Consider the following 11,830-nt stretch of genomic DNA (forward strand, 5'->3'; position numbering starts at 1 on the left):
TATTAAGCTAGTAGTCACCTCCAACGTACACTTCACACTCTCTCGAAAGAGACATGTAAAATGACCAATATTTGAATTCTAAATTTCTATTCGGTAGTATTTTCTCCATTCCTAAATACTTGTCGCTGTTTTAATAAGAGTTTGCACTAAAACAGCGACAAATATTTAGAAACGGAGGGAGTAAGTAGTAGCCTTGGCGTCTGGTATTTTAACTTTGTGGGCTACTCTATAAGTTTTGAATGCTTTCAGGCAGCATGTTTGTGCCCAACGCGTTATGATCGTTTAGATGCCACATAACATAACATACTGCTACTACTTGCTTCTTCTACTGACCCGGTTAGGGTCCTCACTCCTTAATTAGAGTGCCCATTGGATCAATCTGAATCTGCCTGTTCCCTGCTGGGCGATCGCCGGAAGTAGTACCTGTTTACCACAAAACAGCGAGGGTTATTATTCATCACCAAGTATATACACCGATCGACAACTGGTGGTAACAAAATTGGCTTAGAGAGGTCGTCGCATATATACACGAAAATGTCGATGCCGTGGAGCGACGAGTACTTCCTGAGAAGTCGCTCGATGGTATACCACTCTGATCGTTGGGAGCCACTTTGCTGACCGATCCGGGGCATGTGGATACTCGCTTCAGGTAACGCAAATGGAAACGAGAACAATGTGAGATTGATAGATTTACTAGAAATAGAATAAAACCGCATTGGATCATGCAATGTAGAGCTTGGTGACTAACAGCTTCCAAAGGAGTTAAAGTAAGTTAATCTATGCAAGCATGTTGTAACTATTGTTCTAGTATTACCATAGGCACAAACACTTACACCAACTATTGTTCTAAATAAATCGAGCTGGATTGGTAACTGAACTAGATTCACTTGTGATAAACTATTTGTACTGAAATAACTCGATGCTGATGGTTTAGCACACAACACTGTCTGCTTGCTAAGTAGTAATCATCAGAACTAGTAAAAATATTAAGGGCAGACATGAATGGGTGAAAACAAAAGGTAGCACTGGAATGTAAAGAATCAAAGATACAGTCCAGGTTTCAAATATCAACAAGGCAAAAAGGGATTGGTACCAGAACGCTGAGCAGCTGAGAAGGCAGCCTTCGATAAACACAGCTCCAAATCAGGTATTGAAATTCCACTTCTTGGAATTTTACGCTTCCGACTATAGGACTGCACAACAGCTAGTGCCACGCACAGAGGTGCATCCAAACTTCGGCTACAGTTGGCTTCTGCAGAGAGGATACAATGCAGTGAAATAGAATGTAGACTATGATTATCCGCAAAAAAAAAGTAGACTATGATTTATACGCTGATAGAAGCTCTGAAAAGAGGGTACAAATTAAGTGGTAAGAAAATGGCTTGAGTAACAGTGGACTACAATTTATACACTAATAGAAGGTGAAGCTTTAACAGATGCACAAAGATTATTGTATGTAGGAAATTTTCAGTATAGCCATGAAATTTCAGTAGACTTTTGACACCAAGCATTTCAAAGCCAGGAAACGGTGGCTCGACTTGAATTTGATTGGCATTAGCTTTACTGACAGGGTTAGCTCAGCAATTGGCGGCTGATGATGGAGCAAGACAATTGTGTATCATCAGAGTAAGCAGTGCAGTGCTTTGGGCAAAACGAGAGCAGTTCGATGACAGTTTTGGGCATTCAGGTACCACTTGAGTATGACAAAAGTAGCTCACACAAGTCAAACAGGTGCTTGTCTTAAAAGAAGTGAAATAATGGAGCCAGTGTAAGAGCCAACCATCTAGCTGAATCAAGTGAAGATCCCCCAGATGAAGATCGTCAAATTCACAAGCACGATGATAAGCATCTGGAATGCATGTCGAGAGACTGGCCAAAGCATCAAACATTCCTCCATGTCCCCATGTCCCAGAATTATCTACACAACTGCACCAGCATTTGGTTTGTTTAGTACAAAGTGTGCTTCATATGATATGAAACAATTAAAATATTGGAAGGAATTCAAATAAATTGCACATTTTAAGCTAAGCAGTTCAAAAAAACTTATCTAAAACCTCAGAGCATTCTATAAACAAAATATTGTATAATATGCTACAATTCCGTCAAGATTTCTAGTAAGGGGTAGTGGACTTTGATATGATGTAAACACACTTCTCCCTGAAAAAAGAAATACCTGAATATAATGGCAGGCTTTCCAGGGCAAACTTTTGATGGATTAGTACAATCTCCGTAAACAAGCTGGACAGATCCTGAGTCTGAAATATTCTGATTTGGTATGTCATCAGGATCTTTGACCGTTAATGTCTCATACCCTGAAGTTTTCCACTTTGCTAATCTCTTCTCTTCAGCTTTTTTCTTATTAGCTTCACGTTTCAAGACCTTTTCTTCAGGTGCCGATCTTTGTCTTTCTTGCTCAACTGTGACATTTTCAATAGAATGTGAAGCCTCTTTAAACTTTCCCACCCAGGATAGATATGCAGCTTCATTAATCCCAGGATCAATGTTAATAGAATCGCAAGTTCTCGTAATCACAGCTGCACTGCTGTCAGTCAAATTTGGATTGATTTCAAATGCTCGGTCATCCTTTTCTGAAGGTTCATGAGCACGCATCTTGATAACATTTTCTGACATTGATTCCAACTTTGCGAGTGTCTCCTCATTCATTGTTTCTGTGGCTGTATCTGCAGGGTCAAATTGGTGTAAGCCAAATATAATCGAGCGCATGTCACTAGCTTCATTTCGCAGATCTTCCCCTTTCCCATCAGTTGTATCCTCATCCCCAAAAATATTGTGGCTAAGCTTAAGTTTTCTCTCCGCTCTTCGCATGATGACCTGCATCCATTTTAAATAAAAAAGGTAAAAAAAAACTGAGGAACAACTTAGTCAAGCAAGTACTAGTACACCACAAGTGAGAGTCTTGACCTCTTCAATTGTGCGCTGTGATACCAAATTTATTGACAATACATGGTTTAGCTGCCCAATGCGGTGAGCACGCTGCAAAGCCTGTTTGTCAGCTTGAGGATTCCAATCTTGTTCGTAAAAAATAACCTGCAAACAATCATTCCAATGGGCAACAAAATGATAAATAGCACAAATTTTCAAGAATGGCAGAATGATCATCAGTCTGGAACTGTCTGCTGGGCAATAAATAAAAGGAATTGAACCATCACTGGAATCAGTAGATAAGAGTACTGGATTTGATTAGCTATATTTTGAATTTGACTACACTCACAGTATCAGCACCAATGAGATTAAGCCCAACACCCCCTGCTCTAGTTGATATCATGAAAACAAAAGCTCCACTTGGATTATCGTCATCTCTCGCAACACCTTTGGTAGGTTGAGAGCTGAATTTTCTAATTGCCGCAAACCGTTCCTCAGCACGTACTGAACCATCCAGACGCTCGTACGTGTAATTACGCAGTTCTAGGAAGTCCTGTTAAAGGGACGATGCAGAAGTAAATACATACAGGGAAATCACAAGCGTAACTTTAAGAGAAATAAGTCATTAGATGCCAGCATGGTTGGAAAAAAACAGAACCTGGAGAATGTCCAGTGTATGAGTCATCTGAGCAAACAGCAGTACACGATGACCTAACCTGTGTAGCTTCTTAAGAATGAGATCTAGCACAATGAGCTTCCCACTGGCCTGAATAAATATGACCATAAAATATCATTAAAACAACTGGTTTGCAAAATCCCTCTCAAATGTCCATGTTAAAAATTCACGCATGCAAATCAGTTCATAATACGCTAGAATCAGGCACAATCTAAACATGCTCTTTAAGTGTCCTGTTTTGAAACGAGTAGAACTGACCTGAACTAAATGCTCCCCTTCTTCATAAGGCTCGGGCTCAATGCCACTGAATAGATATGGATGACTGCAAGCTTTCCGAAGTTGAATTACCTGGCAGGAGTTACAAGGACAAGACACAGAACTTAATTTGTACAGAGCTTGGAAATAAAGGCAAAACAAAGTCAAAATGAGATATCATCAAAGCATGGCTTGTTAAAATAGTAGACCCCGTGTTACAGCACTCTAATATGAACTAACAAAACCCTAACAGTTACTCTGAAGAACAAAATAAACTGTAAATGGTATGCAAAAATAGCATATAAAGAATGTAAAGATACATTGAAGTACGATTTTACTGAGATGTGTTATGTTGTATTTGATAAAATACTTACAGCTGATAAGCAATGAGTAGACAAAAAGTCAGCCAGGAGGCAAAGAGAATGAATCAATGAACACTAAAACTCAGCCAGCGAAAAACCAAGAAGTGCATTCCATTAGCAAAAGAACAAGTACCAAACATGAAAAATGATACGGAGGATACTGAAATCTGCACAGTTTAGTATTGTGGAGCTGAGCATAGATACAAAATGCTGCTATAAAGAATAAAGAAAATCATTACAATGTTTTGCAGAGATTGATGACGAGAAGATCCACCACTAAATGAAAGAAGAGTTTGCAGCTCTTTTCTCAACACTGACAAGTATAGCTTCTTCTGTAAGGGTGCCATAGGTACCATCCTGTAAAGATCATGTTAACTTAAAAAAAGTAAAGGAGGGCAAAAATGCAAGAATATTATGCTGAAGCTCAGAGACTAACACTGTCAGCTCAGTTAATGGAGGAAGCTCAAGGATTCCACTCTGAGTTAGTAAAGCTTTTGTTCGCCGCAGCATAAATGCTCTGAGTATATGTTTAATGTTCTTGAAGTGTCCATTTGCTTTATTAGCTTCACTACCTGTTGAGAAACATTTTGACCAGATGGCTAATCAGACATAGTACTCACGGCCTAGTTGCGCACATGCCGTTTCTGACAGAACAAAAAATGTCACTGGGAAACTGCATAGAGCTAAATATGAATCCCTCGATATACCTGCCAGCAGATTCCCTGCTTCCTTGAAAGTAGAAAGAAATTCATCCAGAGAGCCGAAAACTGAAGGCATGCAGAAGTGCATCAACGCCCATAGTTCAGAAAGGTTGTTCTGGATAGGTGTGCCTGTTAGTAGTAGGCGCCTTGGCATGATAAAATGTTCTTTAAGCACATTATACAGTAGCTGACAAAATGCAAAACTAGTGTTATAGTCAGAGCCATACAACTCCCACAATCATAAAGAAAAGGCGGTTTTACTACATACACTGGATGGATTTTTAAGACGCTGGGCCTCATCAATAACCACATAGAGCCAGGGAATTTGTGAAAGGAAATCTTGATCCATTAAGGCTATGTCATAGCTTGTCAGCATCACATCAAATGGTAATTCCTATTTGTGTTGATGAAAAGAATAAAGAAATTATAGACCAAAAAACAAAGCTATTATGGGACATACAAGAACAACAGATATAACAGCCAACAGGTGTTACTGATATTGAAGGAGATTTAGAAATAAAATAGACAAAAAAAAACATACATTCGAATTAGATGATGCTGAAGATTTCTGGACACCTTCATGCATAATTCTCCGTAGATCACGACGATGCGCCTTGTCACCGGCATACTGGATAACTTTCAACGTAGGGCAAAATCTAGCGAATTCCGATGACCATCCATGTGTCACACTTAGAGGGCATAATACCACTGAAAGAAGAAGACCCTTATGAGGTAAAAACAGAAATGACAGTAGAGTAATAATCTGTGAAGTAGGCAAGTGAAAACAACAAAGGTTGGGTACACACGAAATGGTCCAGGTGTGATGGATTGGATCTTGAGGTAGCTCAACAGAGAAATTGCCTGTAGGGTCTTCCCAAGTCCCATCTGCCCATGGTCAGACACATGAGCAGTGACTCACAGAAGCAAAAATGTATGGAATGGAACCAAATGTTTAGTGCCCAAATGTAAGCTACGTTATCCCCGCCTAAGAAGGTAATCGTGCACAGAGGAGAGCTGCTGGAAGGAAGAAGCAAAGGGGATGGGTCACCTCATCGCCTGCAAAACGAAACGGGAATATTAATCGATTAATTAACTAGTCCAAACACACAATATAGCGATGGATGGAGGAGTTGATGCCGGCGAGAGGGGTGCGACTGAGAAAAGAAGGCGCGGGGCGCGGCGGCCAGAAGGAGGAGGCAGAGAGAGCCAGGGTGGCGTACCGAGCAGGACGTTGACGCCGAGGTGGTAGCGGCGGATGAGCCAGTGGACGCCGTCGAGCTGGTGCGGCTTGAGTTGGACCGTGACCCCGAGGTCGGCGGAGGAGCGGCGGGGAAGCGGGGAGTGATGGTCCGAGGCGAGGACGAGGTCGGCGGCGGCGAGCAGGCGGCGCTCGTAGGCGGTCGTCGGCATTGGGGGAGGCGCGGGAACTCGCGGAAGGAAGGAAGGAAGGAAAAAGGGAAAATCGAAGTGGGGAATTTGTCTCGTCAGAATTTTAATTCAGAGGCGAAAAGGCTAGTGATAAAAATAAAAAATAAAAAGAGAAATGGGAAATTTTCGCTGTGTCCAGTACTACCATCTATGGCCTGTTCCGTCTGGGCTCGGTGACGGATTTTGCCTGCTCCTGGACGGCCTGTCCCTGCTCCCTACAGATAGAATTCAATCCAGGCATCAAGTGCAGACATCAAGCACTGCATGCGAAACACAGAAATTGAAATAACTGATGCAGGAATCCCGAAGAGGGCTATATACGGAGTAAGCATATGTCACGAACAACGGCGTCTCCACACGATCCACGGCCGATCGACCAGCAAGTATTGGCTTCTGTTTTATTTCCTTTTTCAATCCGGCCCGATCGATCTCAATATCTGCCTATATATATATATGGGTACAAAGCTCTCGATCGAATCCAATACCCCTGCGATCCATCGAATCCAAGGCATGGCGTCGTGGTCAGACCACCTCCCGCTGGATCTCCTCGGCCTCGTCATCGCCTGGCTCCCCAACCCCGTCGGCCATGACGCGCCGCCACCGTCCACACCAGCTGCCGTGGATCGCCTTGACGGAGGGCGACGTCGTCACTCCCTTCGACGGCCGCTCGCATTCGCATAGCCTCCTTCTTTGCCCGACGACGTGTCACCGTCCAAGGCTCGACCGACACTTGCCTCCTCCTCGGCCTAGGCCGCAAGCGCTTCTTCTGTGGAGGGACGCTCTACGACTTGCAAGACCCTCTCTCCGACGCCCTCCACAACAACAACAACAACCAGACTTGCGCCGGTATCTGCAAGTTTGTCATGAGGTCCACCGTCGATGACTTCATCGCCGTCGTGACAAACAACGTCAACTATCCGATGGCAGTGTTTCGGCAGGGCAAGGGCGTGTGGTTGCCGAAGCCGCAAACACGCCCCTACATGTAATATTATCGATGTCGCATTCCTTGGAGACATGCTCTATGCAATCAACAAAGCCGAGGACCTCATTCCCCTTCATCTTTCCGTGGGTGGCGATGGCAAGCCCATGGTCGCCATGGGCAGACGTCTCATCAGGCAACCGCCGGATTGTTATGATTATGACATGTGAAGCTCATCCGATGATGATGAAAACGACGACCAGGAGGAAGAAGGAGAAATATATGATAGTGACGATGACAATGAGTGGGAAGGACAAATATATCATGATGACGACGACAACGGAGAGGGAGAGGAAGACCAAGGTGGAATAGATGATGACAGTAGCGATGATGCAAACAAGGTGGAGGAGGACTACAACGAGGCTTTGGGAGTAGATGTTGGCACCTTTTCATCTAATTACTCCACCGAGTCTACGAAAGTCAAGGAAACCGGCGAGACCAACATCTTATCTCGACACCTCATCAAGTCGCGCGGGAAGCTGCTCATGGTGAGACAACATAGACGAGTAAAACCTCCCGGCTACGTTGATGGCCACACTCATCACGTGGAAGTCTTGGCGGCGGACGCTAGCACAGGCGCGTGGGTACCGGTACCAGTCGGCAATGGGTGTGCCCTCTTTATCAGTATGAATTTCTCCAAGTGTGTCCCCGCACCTTGCGGAGAGGTAAGAGAGGACGTGATATATGATATCGATACAGGCGAGGTGTATGACATGAAATTTCGAAAGATGCAACGTTTCTATACGTCTCGTGGAGCAGTAACATGGCTCTTTCCTCCGGAGCTGGTGGTTTAGCAAAAAAACCAACCACAACATATGTGCAGACATGAAAAATAGCATGTCGTGTCATGTTTTGGTCAAGAACACTTGTTTATGCCAAGGGTTCTTCACAATCCATTAGCAAAGAAAATATAGAAATCCTGACACATGTCCATAAAGTTGTAAATTACAGCGGCTTCACATTGCATGTGCTTAAACTTTAGTATTCCCGCTAAATCAACGCACCATTGGATCGAGAGAAGTCCAATTTGTACTGGGTTTTTTCTTTTTAATTTTCGGACAACAAACTTTTTAGTTTTTACCCACTCAAGGGTCGTCGTGAATGTGTGGATATGTTTCATTTTTGATGTAAAGGGCACTGCACGATTTCTCATTTGCTAATTACTACTCCCTCCATTTCATAATTTTTGTCTTAAATTTATCTTAAAAATGAACGTATCTATTAATAAAATGCGTCTAAACACATGTACAGTAATTCAGAATCCTCGCAAAATGAAAAATCATTTTCCTTTTTAGCCGCCCGAACCCGAACTCCCGAAGTTACCCGACCCGACTCAAAAAGCCGACAAAGCAAGGCAAGCGCGTTTCCTCGAGTCATCCAGTTCAGATCTGGCGGTGCCAGTTTTGGAGTCGGTCGTCGTCGCCGCCGGCAACTCGCAATGGCGGAGGAGAGCCACCCGTCTCGCTACGTCAAGCTCACCAAGGACCAGGACGCCCCCACCGAGGACATCCGCCCCGGCGAGCTCAACCAGCCCGTCCACGTCCCACAGGTTTCCTTCTTCTCACCCTCGCACGCGATTTCCCCCCTCCCCGATCCTATCTCAAGCCCTGACTGTTCCCCGCCGTGCGCAGCTCGAGGGCAGGAGGTGCAATGAGTGCGGCCAGGTCCTCCCGGAGAGCTACGAGCCGCCCGCCGACGAGCCCTGGACCACTGGGATCTTCGGATGCACCGACGACCCAGAGACCTGTATGTATCATCATCACCTCCCTTCTCCCACTTCGTTCCTCCGAAGTCAACGCTATTTTGAATTCATTCCTGGGGTTTGTCTGCACCTCCTGCCACCCCATCGATCTGGGTCTGCCCCGTGCCTCATGTTGGAGGCCTTGTGCAGAAATATTTGCAACAGTTCGACAGTCTTAGAATGGAGACCCGGCTCGGATCTCGATGGATGATGTGAGTTCAGTGGGAAACAGGGATTGGCTGTAATTGCTTGCTTGTATTGTATCATCCTTCGTTTTGTGCAGAAATATTTACAGTTGCATTGCTTGCTTGTATTGTATCATCCTTCGTTTTGTGCTGTCTGGGTGACGCTGTAATTTCGACATGCTGCTGTTATTAGATCGAAACAGGGATTGGCTGTAATCCATCCCCTCCCCATTTTATAATCAAGGTTTGCCTTGTGTGGCTAGTCGTTAATAGCGCTGAAATTAGGGCTACTCACTTTTGGGTTGGCTGTAGCGCTGCAATTAGGGCTATTTAACAGCGCTGAAATGCTTCCGTGCGTGAGTGCGCGACGGTTTTGCAAGGCAATGAATCAATGAAGTGATGCCAGTGGTTGGTACCAGATATACCAAATTTGTCGACAGCTTCACGTGGGTATTCTGGTTGGACATGATAATTTTCAGAGTAACCCTCTCTATTTCCATTTACATGGAATCAAGATAACATACTTATTCTTAGTTTATTTGTCAAATGAGCATGGGAGAACTTCCAAGTTCTGTTACCTCCACTTGTCTAATATGGACATCCTCTTCATGTGTTCGATATAACGTTTGAACTCCTGCAGTCCTGCTTCACACTTTCCTTGCGTGTCGAGAAGGAATGTGAATAAGAACAATGGTAGCTGTGATAAATCATGGAAAGAATGTTAGATTCCAGTTTTTCCCTCTTCTATGTCTAACATTATCCTCTGCAGCTGCCTGACTATCTCTTCACCACTAGGCTAGTTTACTCTGTTTCTTGGATTTCTGCACCATAATACGAAGTCCGAGTTAAATCCATGCCTAGTGTTGAATGTGAATTATATTTTTGTCCCAGTTTTTGGACTTCTATTCTTGTGCTCCTCTGGCGCTTTTTATTACCTGCCGTACTCTTACTGGCGTATCCTTGTATGTGTTGACATGTTCACACCCACCTTGAACATAAACAAAGCTAATGGAAATATCTTAGGCTGAGCAAGAGAGGCACTATATTATTGACTTGCTTCTTTTAACTTTTTTATTCGCTTCTGCTAAGATTTGCATTTCTTAGTTCATTAATTGGCCATTTACTTAATTCTTAACCGAGTCATTATCTAGCTGTCTAATATACATTGACTTGAGAGTAGTTCCTAGTGGCTTCATACCCATCCTGCTTATGAAACATTGAAAGCTCAGTTTTGATGATAAACTTGCTGTTTGTGGCTTTGCTCTTCATTCGTCATCGTTTCCCTTTGGACAATGGCTATATCTAATTTTCTGTCCAGAGAAAGCTTTCTAATGGAATAATATCTAACTGTCAAACTGCACATTCTCGTCATGTCAGGTCGCACTGGATTGTTCTGTCCTTGCGTGCTGTTTGGGCGCAATGTTGAAGCCCTTAGAGAGGATATCCCTTGGACGACACCTTGTGTTTGCCATGCTGTCTTTGTGGAAGGAGGGATTGCGCTTGCAATTCTCACAGCAATATTTCACGGTGTTGATCCAAGATCGTCGTTTCTTATTGGAGAAGGTTTGATGTTTACCTGGTGGCTGTGTGGTACATATACTGGCATTTTCCGTCAAGAACTCCAGAAGCGATATCATCTCAAGGTGAAATTCTGAAATCCCTTCGCTGCATTCTTTTCTGTGTCACATACTCATGCATCAATTTACTCATATCGAAGTCTTTCATGCTTCCAGTCTTGTATATCCTCTTTTTGTGCGTAAGGTTATCCCCAGATGGCCAGAGCTCCCCAAGTTACACCAGCATGCTAAATCTGTTCATCATATTACATTATGTTTGGTCTTCTTGTATATTGGTGTCTAAATTTGCTACTCTGATGTGTAGTTTGCCTGCACTTCTGTGTTAACTAATTATTCTGTTTCAACCAGAATTCCCCATGCGACCCTTGCATGGTCCATTGCTGCCTGCACTGGTGCGCAAACTGCCAGGAGCACCGCGAAAGGAGGGGCCGCCTTGCAGACCACAGCGCCGTGCCGATGACTGTCGTCAATCCACCTCCGGTGCAAGAGATGACCGCGGCAGAGAACCGTGCCCCGGAGAACGGGGCACCCAACCAGGCTGAGCTTGAGGCGTCTAAGAAGGATCATGATGACGTGGAGGTCATACCTTTGTAGGCCAACCAAAGAAATAAAAAGGGAATTTTGATTGATGATACCTAGTTGAGTGAGTGAGGCATGAGACTGCTATATGTTGGTGGTGCTGATCGATGGATGATATTCTCGTGTCATGTGGAACCATTATATGTTAACACAAAGAGGTCTTATCTGCCGAAGAATTTTATACATGTGCACAAACAAGAAAATAGGAGCTGTGCATTGTTGATTGAAAACGTCAGGCCTAATCTATGTAGTAAACTTGCCTGCTGAACCGACTCATGCTATCTAAAGTTCATTTAGAACTGCATGGATTTTAATTACATAATGAGTTTGCAGGTACCATTTGCCTCTCTGCTAAACCAATTCATGCTATCTACTACGTACAATAGTGCATTCTTTACAACAACAACAAAAAAAACTGTATTTCTCACCCTCCTCTTCTCCTTCCTCTGCACGGAAGTGAAGGC

General features: G+C 43.8%; 2 protein-coding genes across 2 annotated transcripts; one reads left to right on the forward strand and one right to left on the reverse strand.

Moving 5' to 3' along the window:
• Positions 1 to 181: 181 nt before the first annotated feature.
• On the reverse strand, positions 182 to 6,355 carry LOC100839485 (probable helicase CHR10). Its single transcript, XM_010231055.3, has 17 exons — positions 6,098 to 6,355; positions 5,926 to 5,933; positions 5,684 to 5,762; positions 5,419 to 5,585; positions 5,146 to 5,271; positions 4,884 to 5,064; positions 4,613 to 4,748; positions 4,416 to 4,533; positions 3,818 to 3,907; positions 3,542 to 3,649; positions 3,233 to 3,436; positions 2,923 to 3,048; positions 2,174 to 2,832; positions 1,781 to 1,926; positions 1,094 to 1,252; positions 529 to 643; positions 182 to 423 (listed from the first exon to the last, which is right to left on the reverse strand). Exons 1-17 carry the CDS (start codon positions 6,285 to 6,287, stop codon positions 375 to 377), a joined length of 2,661 nt encoding a protein of 886 aa, XP_010229357.1. The 5' UTR covers positions 6,288 to 6,355; the 3' UTR covers positions 182 to 374.
• A 2,285-nt stretch (positions 6,356 to 8,640) lies between these two features.
• Positions 8,641 to 11,634, forward strand: LOC100843402 (cell number regulator 6). Its single transcript, XM_003558988.4, has 4 exons — positions 8,641 to 8,833; positions 8,916 to 9,030; positions 10,588 to 10,853; positions 11,136 to 11,634. The coding sequence occupies exons 1-4, from the start codon at positions 8,723 to 8,725 to the stop codon at positions 11,379 to 11,381; spliced, it is 738 nt and encodes a 245-aa protein (XP_003559036.1). The 5' UTR covers positions 8,641 to 8,722; the 3' UTR covers positions 11,382 to 11,634.
• Positions 11,635 to 11,830: the final 196 nt, after the last annotated feature.

The sequence above is a fragment of the Brachypodium distachyon genome, chromosome 1, assembly GCF_000005505.3.
Source record: "Brachypodium distachyon strain Bd21 chromosome 1, Brachypodium_distachyon_v3.0, whole genome shotgun sequence".
Taxonomy (NCBI): Eukaryota; Viridiplantae; Streptophyta; class Magnoliopsida; order Poales; family Poaceae; genus Brachypodium; species Brachypodium distachyon.